This window comes from Phasianus colchicus, chromosome 1, assembly GCF_987193195.1.
Source record: "Phasianus colchicus chromosome 1, bPhaCol1.hap1.1, whole genome shotgun sequence".
Classification (NCBI taxonomy): Eukaryota; Metazoa; Chordata; class Aves; order Galliformes; family Phasianidae; genus Phasianus; species Phasianus colchicus.
The window spans coordinates 90,289,697-90,302,804 of NC_143436.1; the positions used below are offsets into that span (position 1 = coordinate 90,289,697).

The window sequence follows — 13,108 nt, forward strand, 5'->3', positions numbered from 1 at the left end:
TCCTGCAAAGCTACTGTTCACTCTTAGACACCTCTCCCACTGGAAATTTCAGTATTTCTGAACTGGTACATGCATTTTAATGGGAAGTTTTGATTTAAACTCGCACACATTTTCTGACTAAAAAAAAAAAACCCAAAACTACACAGCGTCACTAAAACTAACATCAAATGGCCATTCAGCTTGAAACAATTAAATGAAAATCACAGCTCACTCAAAGCTAAAGGCAAATCTTTGGTAGGAACGTGGAGTCTTCTTGGAAAACACAACTTATGAGCTGGATGCTGCCCTTCCATGACCACATGCAATCATTTACACAACCAAGATGTAAATACTCAGAGACTTTTGTCACTTATCTCGGTATATAGAGCTAACATACGAACAGATTTAACACAAAGTCATGCAATTTTATCCACGTACATACACTGCAGAAGCATAAGATAATGGGACGTTAAGCTCTCATTAATGACAAAGTGAACTCAGCCACTGTTGTGGCTCTGCACGACTGGGCAACTTTGGAAGAAAAAGTCTGAAAAACAGGATATGTCAGTTACTAGTTGGCATAATTCTTTGTGTGTGTCAAAATGTTTAGGGAGCTAATCTGAAGCACAAAGAGAAACAAGATAGCATCCGGTGCAAAAAGATCCTCCAAGAACATTTGATAGACTATAGATGTGTGAGAAAGCATGGCTCTTTGGCTGAGGGAAGGAGAATTTCAACAAAGAACTGATCTTATTACGGCTATGCTACCTATTATACGTGGGATTACCTTGAAAAACAAAGAAATAATGCATTTTTCCTTTCAAGTGCAAAGCAAGGCTGTGTTTCATTATGTTGTATTCCTTCCACAGATTAAAGCCCAAGAGTTACGAATATGTTTTCACACCACAATATAGATATATGAATAAATCAGTAAATAAAAATGATCATCTGCTGCAGGGCAGATGTTAACAAAGCACTTGTGGTACAGAAGTGAAATTGATATCAAAAACATTTGCAAACAACTTGAGGACTGGCAACCGTCAAAAGCCAAGAGATTCATATTTAATGCTGGTGCTTGTCTCTAATTCAGATGCATAAAAGAAGATACCATATGCTCACGGGTGGGAACAGGGTGGATATACCAAAGTACGATTACACAGAAACTATAATAAAATCACTGTCAAAGAATTGATCCCAGCTGACATGCTGTTGATTGTAGTTGGATGTAAATGAGCTGACAGAAAATATATAATCAAACATATAATTAGACCTTGGAACTCATTGCTGAAGGGTATTATTGAGGATGCAACTAATTTTACAAGGTGTATTAGCAGGTGTGAGTTTATGGGCAGGAAAAATACATTTTACAGTCCTTGTTTAGCAAGGTATTTACATGCACATACAATTCAGTGCAAGTTTCCTTTCTTGCTGTTGGGTTCTCCTACCTAAAGCTACACGTATGCTTTCTACCAATTTAGTCTGTATTCTTCCTTGATTGTGTCTATTAAAGGAAGAATTATAAGCAAGTTGGGTCTCTCGGTACTGTACACCTGGAATAAAATATTCCTTCAAAATGATTGTTCAGCATCAGCTTAAAATAGACTTCTGTATTTTCATTGCAGCATAGCCTCTTTTGGGTTATTTAATCCTTTTTGAGCAGATTACAATACATTCAAAGAAAAAAATTCTGAGACCTTGTGAACCCTTCTGTAAGGTGTAGATGTATCCTTGTGTTCTCCTGCCTTGCTTCTGACAAAATAATCATAGAATGGCTTGGGTTGGAAGGCACCTTTAGCATCATCTAGTTCCAGCCCCGCTGCTATAGACAAACCTAATTTTCACAGAATTGGAAAATGTGAATTTTGGACAGCTTCCAGCAAATAGTAGAAGTGTCCAGTTCTGGAGAACTGAAACAATGAGATGGTAAATATTTCCAAACACTGATTCTTCACATTTAAAAGGTGCTTTTGTCCAGAAACTGACCTAATTTGAAGGGGACAGAATGTTCATTAAAAAAACCATATTCTCTTTTTTGCACAGATTAATGTTGTTGTTGTTTTTTTTTTCTTCCCACGTTTTGGCTGGACCACCAAAGAAAAAATTCACTGCTCACGAGCCCTTAATCTACACAGATTTTTGGTTGTTGCATAACAGGTTTGATATGAAGTAAAAGCATTACATAAATGCAATTTAGATGCAGTTATTATCAATAAAAGCACTCTTTTCTGTACAGGAAAAAAAAAGGCTATTCATACCTGTATAAATGCATCTTTCTTTTCTACATGGGAATAATTTAAGTGGCAGAAGATATGATGTAAATGAAGAGCTCAATTTCAGTAATGTTTTCTTTGTTGACCAGTGTTCATCCCCTGATTCAAAGGCACACCTTGAGACAGACCAACAATTGCTCATGTTAAAGTAGAGATTATCATATTGTATCATATCGTATCATATCGTACTGAGAACTGTCTATAAGGGCATCTATTACAAAGCTATATAGAAATGAAGCACTCAGTGCACAGAGACTAGTTTTTAAAGTTTAATAAGATTTCTTCAGTTTACAAATCTTTTTCAAAGGATCAAAGGCATGTTGGCACCTTCTAGGCTACTCTTTTCAGGTTGAAGGCAGAAGGGCAAATTCTGAATTCAATTACACAAGTGTAAAAATAGCTGTCTAAAATTAATACACACTTCTCTTTCCCACTCAGAGTTTTAAAAGACCTGATCTGTAAAGGACTGAAAATATACTTAAAAATTATTCAGAGACTGAAACCTTAATTTAGTTTCAGGCCAACACTAATTCTGACATACATTCAAAAATGCCATCGTAGAACCTGCAAAGTATGTGGGCTTAATGCTTAATATAGCAGAAATCTACAGGTATAGTTAAGGTGAAATTTTCTTACTGAACCATGGCATATTTCAACCTTTTGCAGGTCTTTGAATTTGCAGAAGTTAATATGGTTGCAAGTATAAAACGAGGATGTAAACAGCAGGAATATATATATTACTGCAGTTGCCTTGTGACCTTACCCTGATTCATTTTTCTTATATTACATATACAAGCTGTGTTCCTAGGACAGACGCAGGCACAACCTTTGGGTTCATGAACCCCGCTCCTGAGGAATACCTGTTGGATCTAGAGATCAGAACACAGAGGAAAAGATGATGGGAAAGAAAAAAATAAGACTACACCACTTACAGCAGTTAAAATCTCATGAAAATGTGCTTATTTCTAAGCTAAGTATAAGTACACTCAAGGAAAATTAAAAGACTAAGGGAGGAGAGGCTGAGAAGACAAAGAGACTAAGTCTAAGAAGAAAAAAAAACCACAGAAAATTTCTCTGGGGAATTGTAAGCCTGCTTCTTCTCTCATAATTAAGTAAAGCTGGTGTAACAGTAATGATACTAAAAATGAATAAAAGATCCCATTAAAATGAATGCAAAAACTGCTTTTTCCTTGAATCAAGAGCTAAGCTCTTGCTGGAGCTGGGACTATGTCAGTGAATAGAAACAATGAGAAGATCACCGTGAAAGGTCGGCATGCACGATGAAATTGTGACCTCACTGGGATAAACATTTTTTTTTTCCCCAGGAATTAATCTTTGCTCTTTTTGACCCAGCAAGAAAGCAGATTCCTTGAGCCACGAGCAAAACATTGAGAGGGATGGCAAGCATCCTCTCACGTAGCATCGGGACTACTTTGAGTGACAAACTTCCCATGTTCTCTTTTTGATCATCTTAAATATCTACTGCTTGTGTCTTGGAAGGAAATGTGATCGTTTCAAAATGATATACACAAGCTGTGCGTTTGTCTACACAGCTACAAATTAATCAAGGGGTATTTCTGTACTTAGTAATGTAAAATATCATATGTACGTATCTGTGTAAGTACACCTAAATAGTTAAAGATGAAGAGAGAGAAAGCACAGAAAACAGGCTCACAGAAAGAGAGCAAGAGATTACAGTAAAGGGAAGCAGAGCAGAAAGAAAACAGAGGAAGCATTGTCTGGCTTGCAAGCGTTCTTCCAAGAGGAATCCTTATGTTTTCTGTCCTCTTTCTCAGGGATGTAAGCGGTAATCAGAGAGATGTAACTGCAAACCGGACCTTGCCTACTTTTTTTTTTTGCCTGTCAGAAATGGATAAGGAATTTGCTTGTTTGGCTGGGAGTCTAAAACCTCTTGGCTGAGACAACGGAACTCTCCATTTAATTGAAGAGGGGATGATGTGTACATCTGACCACGGATATGAAACGTAAGGTTAGGGATAATTACTGTCGGGACCTACTTTACTATGTTGTGAAATGAAGAATGAGCTCTCAGACTTTGTCGAGACACAGAAAAGGTCTTGCACTAACAGATGAGAACAGGGTTGCTCTGCGTGCAGGAGAACCGAAGTTTTCTTAGTAGCATTCTGCAATACAGAGGGAGTCAGTCACTCAGACTTCTCCTTAAAGGTACAAGATTTAAATGCCATGTTCGATTAATAAAATATTTGGCAAATGGATTTTTTAAACATCATATATGATACAACTGTATGTATGTTGTTCTTGGCTAAGCTTGCTTATGATTTAAATCAAAATATTGTGATTGAATTTTCTATAAGATGGCATAACAAACCATTCTGCATCATACTGTATGCAGAAAGCAGGAAAAAAAAAGTAAGAATAATCCAACTTTAGAATTTATTTCTAGTTTTAGTCATCTCTTTTAGTAAGAAGTGTGGTTATAGAGTATCCTTTGCCCAAAGATTCCTAAGCATACCCAGCACTATTAAGAGGGCATTTCAAAAGCAATAAACAAAACTTTGTACATTGCGAGGAGCCCTTCTAAGCCCTTCCCAAACAAGTTCATGGACGACCAGAGCACTGAGCCCACAGTAGAGATGCGAGATGCATGCAGATAAATATGCAGCCCACGTTCTCTGCACCTTTGACCCTTCTGGAACTGGCATCAATCATGCCTGCAGAGATGCATTTCCGTGGCTTCCTGGAGCAGGAATTGGACAGACATCTGTCTCCATACAGCACTGTTAACCCCATCTGGAGTTTTGCGTGGACAGAGACATGATGACTCCAACTTCAGTAAAGGTGTAGTGATGGTCTCTCTCTCTGTGGAAATGCAAGCACCTGATAGCAAATCACAGACCCTCTACCCAGCAGCAGGCAAAATGTCTCATCCAGCGGATAGTGCGGGGAAAAGGGCAGGTTTTCTATTGGGCTGTTTCATTGTATTTTTATTTTAAAAGGCCATAATGGGTGGTGGTGCAGAAACATTGCTAGGGAGGCCCCGTCCCATCCATGAGAATGGCAGCGAGAGTTTTCAGAAAAGCGCATTGGTTCTGTTGCAAATCTATTTACAAATTCCCACTGAAGTGAATGGCCCTTCATTCCAGCGGGAATTTGTGCCGTCACTTCAAATGTTATGCATATAAGTTAATTTCACACTGCTTCAGAACTTTGTTTTCAAATGACCACAAGGGTTAAGAACAGAGAGGAGAAGCCTTGCCAAAAACCCGGCCTAAATGAAGGGGAAGGGCTTTTCTTCACGGGGGGAAGGGCAGGTGGGTGTACAATGGTGGGGGTAGGGAAACGGGAAGGGGGGAAAGCGGGCTGGAAAGAGAGTCTGGTCCTTTGTGTCTCTGCAGCACAAAGATGCTTTCGAACAGGACTGTTGCCAGCTTTGGAAAAAAAACATCTCTTTATGAGAAAATATGCCAGTAACAATGGAATTGCAAGAAGTGAGCCAGTGTGTCCTATATGCATTTATTCAATAATATGCAGGATTAATTGTTTGCAGCATCATACCTTCAGGAGTGTTCTAAGCATCGGAGAGCCAAATTTAGCCTTGATGTCATGAAGTCAAATTTCCTTTCCTATCACAAAGTCCCCAGGATGCCTGATTACAACAGTGCTGAACCTGGCACTAGCAGCAGTTACATACAGACTGGGCACAGTTCTGCTGAAACATGACAAACTGCATTTGCTTCCTTAGCCACGGTGAATAGATGCACATATTTTGGTGTTAGCCCTTCAAAACATTTCGCTTTAATGGAATTTATGCCTTTTCTTACTTTGGAATGAGTAGAAATGAAAATAATATAGCAGATGACAATTAGATTATAGCTGCCACAAATAGGATTTTAAGGGTTGCACTTTCAGTTACACTACGGCCCCATTATATTTCCTGCCCAGCTTAAGAGTGCCTTGAACTTGGTGTAAATGTAATTATGAGATGTAATTTGATTCGATTGTTAAGTATAAAAGGAGATTTAAGGATTTATCTATATAGGACTTGTCTATGCAGGGAAATGGAATAATTATGCACAATTAATACATCTACCTGGAATGTTATATCAGCAAAGCTGTATTAATGTAAATTATTCTGCTATAGCAGATAGCTCATCAATTTTCGCATGTAAAAAGGCTCGAAGTATAAAAACAAATTAGACTCTAATGATTAATTCAGTATTATATTTATCCAGATTTATTGGCGTGGAGGGATATACTGGTTTCCATGGAATCAAAACGGCAAAGATTCCAGCAACAGATGAAATGATCAGACTTTGAAGCTTCAGCAGTGGGAAGACCACTCCACTGCATATTCCTTTTTCCTTTAAGCAAGCTGTCCCCAAAAGTTGTTGATACAGTTTTGGACAAGATCCTATGCACCACCTGCATAGACTGGAATCCCAGTCCCAGGTGAAACTGGTTTGAGAATTTCATATGAGCTGAACTCCGGACTTTGGGAATCAAATCGAATTGACAAAACTCTGAGAGTACTCTCAGTTATGTTTGTTTGCCCTCCAAAATGGTGAAGAATGTACAACATTCATCACTGCTAACAGTTTGCCTCAGTAACTCTTTGTCTGAATTTGGTTTTGTTTCACAGCTACAAACTAATGAGGGCAGTTAACTGGCAAACGTTCTGCATAGCTGAGGACTGGATGAACATTCCTTTGTGAGCATCTGATAAGCTTAGCCATGCATGGCTCGGGGAGAAACTGCAGTTTGTGCCCACCACTGAAGGAAATGATCTAATATTTCACTGTACGGTGGTCTCCTTCTCCGGAGGTGAATTCAAGACCAACCTAAATGCTTTCCTGTAATGATCCTGCATTAGCAGGTGGGTTGGATTTGATAATCTCCAGAGGTCCTTTCCAACACCTCAGATTCTGTGATTATGTGATCCGTGGGCTTATAGGGAACCCATTGCCAGTGGACATCTTAGCACCAGGTATAGGATAATTGGCCATTCAATACTTTTCTTGCACTCTTGCAATGATAACGCATCTGAGATGAAAAAGCATATCCAGATTGTAAAAACACCACTGACAGCCTTATTCTTTCAAGCTCCTGCACGGGGATACCCGATGTAGGGGTGCACCCGGCAACACTGCGCCCATTCAGTTCGGTGCGGGGATGCAGCAGCAAAGCTGCGCTGCCTCTAAGAGCCACCACCAGCCGACCGACCCGGTGCCAGCCAGCCTGAGACGGGCCCCGGGGACCTCAGGCAGGGGCTTGAGGCCCTTTCCCCCTTCGCAGCGTCACCAGCCTGACCCAGGGGACAGCCGGGCACCGTGCCACAGCCCAGGATCCCCGCCGCTTGTGTGACAGAAACTCCCCGAGGGCCCCGAGGGCTGCGTAGGGCCATATTTGGCGTTCCTCGGTGCCATCTCCCGCCCAGCCCCGGGGGGCTTCGGCGTCCGCTCCGGACCCCGTCGTCTTGCCAGGCTCCCGCCCGTTCGTCCCCTCAGGACTCCCTCGGTGCTCCGGGAGAAGTTCGTGTCGAGGGGGACCAACGCTTGTGGGCACACGCTGAGGGCTTGAGGGCGGCCGTGAGGGTTGTGGCGCGATCCCGCCCCGGCGACCCATGAAGGAAGGAAGGAAGGAAGGAAGCGCCTTTCCCTTCCCTTCCCGCACGGCCTGCCCGCACCGCAGCCCTCAGGCGCGGCACCCGGACTGCAGCCGGCAGCTCGCGCGGCGCAACCTCCTCCTTTCCCAGCGGACCGGGCGGGACGGGGAAGGCGGGCAAGAGCCGAGCGGGACCGCCCCTCCCGCTGAGGAGCGCGGCGCCCCCGGCCCGGCTCGGGGCGGCGGCGGGTGGGCGGGCGGGGCGGGGGAGGGGGCGGGGCGGGCCGTACCAACACCCCCCCGGGGGAGGCCGTCCTCACCCCCTCCCACCGGCTCCCCGCGCCGGCCGCATCGCTAACGGGAACCCCCCGTGAGGCGGACGCGGTTCGCGGTGTCCCCGAGCGGGGCGGGAAGCGTGGGGCGAGGCGATTCGCCCCGGGGCGGGGAGGAAGGAGGCGGGAGGCGGGGGAGGAGGTGGGGGCCCGACCGTCCCCCCGTCCCCGCGGCGGGGTGGTGTGGCCCAGCTCCGGAGGGCGGGGGGCGGTGCAGCGCTCGCTGCTCGCCGCTAAACGCGCCCGGCGCGGGGAGGCGGCGGCCGGACCCGGAGCGGCTGAGCAGCCGAGCTCGGAGCATGGCAGCGATCGGAGCCGCTTCTCGCGTCTCGCCGGCTCCTCTCGGTCGTGGGGAACTTTTTCCAGCGGCCAGTGCCTCCCCGCGGTGGTGGCGGTGGCAGAGACGGCGGCGCCGGGCGGGTTCGGCGCTGCCCCCGGGGTTGGGGCTGCTGGGACTGGTGTTCTCCCGCTTCTGCTGCAGTAAGTGCAACTTTTTCCTCCCCGAGGCGGGGGGGGCGGGCGGAGAAAGAGGAGGAGCGGGGAAACCCGAGCCGCTCCGGGGTCGGGGGCTGCGGGAGAGTTGGGGGAAACTTCGTGCGGGAGCCCGGCAGGAGCGAAACGGGGCGGCCGCTGGGCCCCGCCGGCGGTGCGGGGACCGTTACTCGCGCGGGCCGCGGCCCCCTCCCGGTTGCCCGCAGCCTCCCTGCGGCGCGGTCGGCTCCGCGGCGGCGCTGCCCCGGGCGCGGCGGGGAAGTTTGTGCGCCGCCGCTCGGAGCGACGCTTCCCGCCGCGGTGCGATCCCCGCTGCCTGCGGGCGGTGGCGGTCATCCTACGGGCAGCGTGGGGGCGTCGGTGTCCGCGGGGTGCCCTCTCGTCTCCCCGTGCTGCCGCTTTGCGTCGCTTTCCCTCGAACGAGGGTGAAGCCGGTGTTGGTTATGGTGTAAGGTGGCTTCTGGCCTCCTTGGCTGCGTGCAGCCCGGAGTTAAAGTCGGCGGTCCCCTCGGCTCCGGATATCCCGTGTGCGTACAGCCCCTCCGGGCAGGTGCCGCTGGGCCCTGTGCATAACCCCCCCTTCCCTCCTTCATGCCCTCCCGCTCTGCGGGCACTGAGGAAGTTGGGAACTAAATCGCGGCGCGGTTATTCTTTTATTGCATGGGAGCCCGTGTGCGCGGTGTGGTTTTATGGCAGTGGGAGCGGCGGGGCCGCTTTTTTTTCTTCTCCTTCAAAAGCACATTGAGAACCGTCGTTCTGCCGTTGTATTCCCAACGCGGCGATGAGGAGTTGGCAAGGATGTTTTATTATAGGATGTGCCGTGTCCTTCTCCTCTTGAAGGAAAGAGGAACAAGTTAGGAAGAAGCCTCTGGAGGTTGGTGTGATAAAAATACTGCGAGCAGCCTGCAAGCCGTGCCATCATAAAGCAGCTGTGGAGGAGCTGAGAAATGCTTTTTCAGGGAGGGAGTTGGGGCAGTGCTGCTGCGAGATGGTGCTGTCGCATGGAATAGTCTCCCCCCTCTGGCAATGGTGTAGCTTTCCGAAATAGATGATTATTACTAATTTAAGCCTAAAAACATGTGTTTGCTGAAGAAACTATGTGGAAATTGCATGTGTTCTCTCTGTCCCTAAAGAAAGGCGGCTGTGGGAAAGACAGAAGGGTGGGTCTCAGTGTACCGTGGGTTGATTCAGAGGAAAAAAAAAGCAGTTTGCCAGCGCTTCTTGCTTTGCCGGTGAGCCTGTGACCGTTACAGTTTGTTGAGACTTAATGTGCTCACGTGCATTTCTGTTGGGCTGCAGTGCTTCATCGCAACACAGGAGTTCTGCATGGTTAGGAGACTGCTCAGGCAGAGATCACTGGGATGCTAACTCCTTAGAGAAGATGAAATGCTTGTTAAAGAAGTAGTCTAAAAGTTGAAGCGCTTCCGCAGAAATTTCTCTTGTGTTGCACACAGTGAATATGTCTTGGCTGAGGAGTTAAGTGTCTGTATCAGTGTCTGTCTTATTTTTTTAACGGTTCATGAGCTATTGTACCACGCTGCTGTGAAAGTAACTGAAACAAGATGTGCTGCCTTACGCTGTGTTTTCTGGAGCTACTTGGCTGAACGTTGTAAGAAATGCTATAGACCCAACTGCTCTGGCTTTGACGTGCCTTCAACAGTTAAATGTTCCACATACAAGACTTCAGAGTACTTGATCAATAGCAGACACTTCTATTAGTATTTGCTTGTATTTGTTGCGAATTGTCTCTATATTAATAAGATGCTACATCTCAAAAACTCTAAGATTTGAAGACTTAGCTTTCATAGAGTTGGCAAATATCTTGCACTAGCACATCGCTCTCACCCTTTCATGAATTTTTAAAGGTTGAGGAAGACCACAAAGATCATTTAATCCAAGCAGCAACTCATCACCACCAGGTGTTGGGGTGACTTGTGCTCCTTGGAGGTGAGAAAGCTGGAGCTGCTGGCTTGATATAACCTTGCCAAACTAATTGTGCGTGTAAAAATGTGAAGATAGCTGTAACAATGAAGTTGAGAGCTGTGTCATGTGGCAGCTTACTATTTTAGTCTTAATGAGTGTAAATGAGATGTCAGTCCTCCCAGATTGCTTTTGGCATATGTGAACTTGACCGATAACACTTCAGAACATCTGTCAGAAGTTGAAATGTTGTCTTGAAATAATGCTTTTGAAGCAGAGGGTTTTGATGTGTGATCTGTGGACAGAAGGGGGAATCTTCAAGTACAAATGACCTGTGGTCTATGAGGTCAGGAGCAGGAGAAGACAGATTTTGGTCAATATCTTACTGCTTAGGTAACATTTCTTCCTGCCCCTGAAACTCTCCCCGGTAGTTTTTGTTGTCTCCCTAATGTCACAGGTAAGTATGAAGGGAGAAAGGTCTACACAGTGAGTGTGACTTTTGAGGATGTTTGTCATCTAGTGTGAGTACACTTCAAATGTGGTGAGATGTTGACAGAACCCAAAGCTGCTGATTACATTTCATCACTGTTCTTCTTTCTCATTGGTCAGGGCTGTTAGTACCTGCAAAAGGCAGAATTGGAAAGAGCACCACCAAAAAACCCTAGAGGAGAAGCTCCAGTATAAAACCAAATTTTTATGAAATTGCTTTGACAGTCAGAGGTGATGATTTGATCTGCAATTCCTTAGAGAAATATTACCCCCCAAATAATCAAATGGGAAGGAAAGGAGAGAATGCTTGTGGAATCTGAAATGACTTCTGGATTTTTGATTACAGATAAAGCTGCATTAGTAAATAGTGCTTTTTCAGTAAGGTGTTGAGGTGAGTTCAAGAAAACAATGAAATGCCTGTTATGTACATCAAGGGGAAAAAGTACAGTGTAGTTGTTCAGAAATTCATGTTGGAATATGCTTTTTTTTTTTTTTTGAAGGTGGTGGGAAGAGATGTGTTTTAGTAGATTCAATAAAGCAATGTTAAGAGGAGTAAGGATAGGGTACAAGGGATTATAGTGGTTGTAGAGGGTGAAATATTGATCAATTATGTGGTAGGTATGGAGGTGTGAAACTCGTACATGAGGAAACAGAGCAACTGCGCTGGGAGGAGTAACTTACCTCAAGTAGAGGGAGAGAGAATCTGGTTTGTTTAGAATCATCTAAGGTGAAACCAGAGATTTGTCTAGCTCCTACCTGGGGAGAACTCTATTTAATATGCAGTATACAGTTTTGGAGTAGTTCTGAGCTCTGTTCTGTTTCTGTATGTTTGTTATTGAAGCTCACTTTTACAGCGTGGTAATTAAACTCATGTAAAAAGGAATGCAAAATAAGTAAACATAGATGCTAACGTCTTAATGGAATATATCATATTGACTTGACTGCTATTTAAACTTTGGAAGATTTTATATTTGTAATGTTGCATGAAATAGCAAAGTGATTATAAAACTTGTATGACAGGGTGGAAGCAAGTGGTAGGCTTTATATCTGTCAGTGTCAGAGCAATCACAAATTTTAGGATGAATGAGATGCAAGGGTACCAAGTACCATTTTTGCTTCTGGTGTGCAAGAATGCTCCTAAGCTTGTTGAAGTGCAATTTAATGTTATTTTGAGGTGTTAAGGTCTGAACACTGAGTACTCTAAAAGTATTGTGATGGTTGTTTACCCATTAAAGACTGACTCATTTCTTGATTCAGTATGTTTCTCTTCATTGCCTCCTTAAGTAACTTAATCTTATGTCATGGAATATGAAGATTGTGTTGAACAAATGAGGATTCTAGCAGGACTCCTTTCTTGTAAGACTAAGCAACCTTTTCAGAAATAGACAGGTTTCGATTGTTATTTCCCACTCCTTTGTGCAGCATTGCTCACAAATGGTATTGGGAAGCAGGACTGTTCTGTTACAGGAGGAGCAAAGTCTGTTGCCTCTACAGAGAATCTGTATCTGCTGATTATCTTTTAGGTGCTTGTAGCTTTTAAGGTACGCAGCCTTGCAGATTTAAATGCGTTGGCTCGGGAGAGGGCACGGGGGTATTCTATTTTAGTAAGCAGTGTGTGAGGCTAATGAGAAGATGTTCTTAGAGCCTGCTGAGAAGTTGAAAGCTCTAGATTTTCAATTTCGAAGTCTAAGTTGCAATTTTTGAAACAAAATCCACAGTGAATAGAAGACAGTTGAAATACTTGGTATACAGACTGGATAAAGTTAGTCTTGCTAAGCAGTGACTACTTGTAGTGCTCCAAGTAAATGTTGGTGGGGTTTCTTTGAGTTAATTCAGTTATCTATTGGATAGCAGTAGACCTCAGAAGTATTACTTTCCATCCTATATCACACCATATTGTTGCTATAGAGTTAGTCTTGGCCTGCTGTATTGTGATAGAAGGCAACCTTTGTTTTTTTCTGTGTGCAAACCAAATTCTCTACTGGAATCTATGACTACAGACTGAGTAGATAAATCTGCAATGAGCTGAGAGCCTATATTGGT

At 44.5% G+C, this 13,108-nt stretch overlaps 1 protein-coding gene across 3 annotated transcripts in view; it reads left to right on the top strand.

Moving 5' to 3' along the window:
• The first annotated feature begins 8,110 nt into the window (after positions 1–8,110).
• Positions 8,111–13,108, top strand: part of NECTIN3 (nectin cell adhesion molecule 3) — a 60,483-nt gene continuing 55,485 nt past the window's right edge. The window contains exon 1 of one of the 3 annotated variants that reach the window (XM_031613211.2): positions 8,111–8,644. In XM_031613211.2, the coding sequence (XP_031469071.2) occupies positions 8,464–8,644 (181 nt within the window). In that variant the 5' untranslated portion in view covers positions 8,111–8,463. The remainder of the gene's footprint in view (positions 8,645–13,108) is intronic. The other 2 variants (XM_090152078.1, XM_031613210.2) reach the window with 2 other exon arrangements.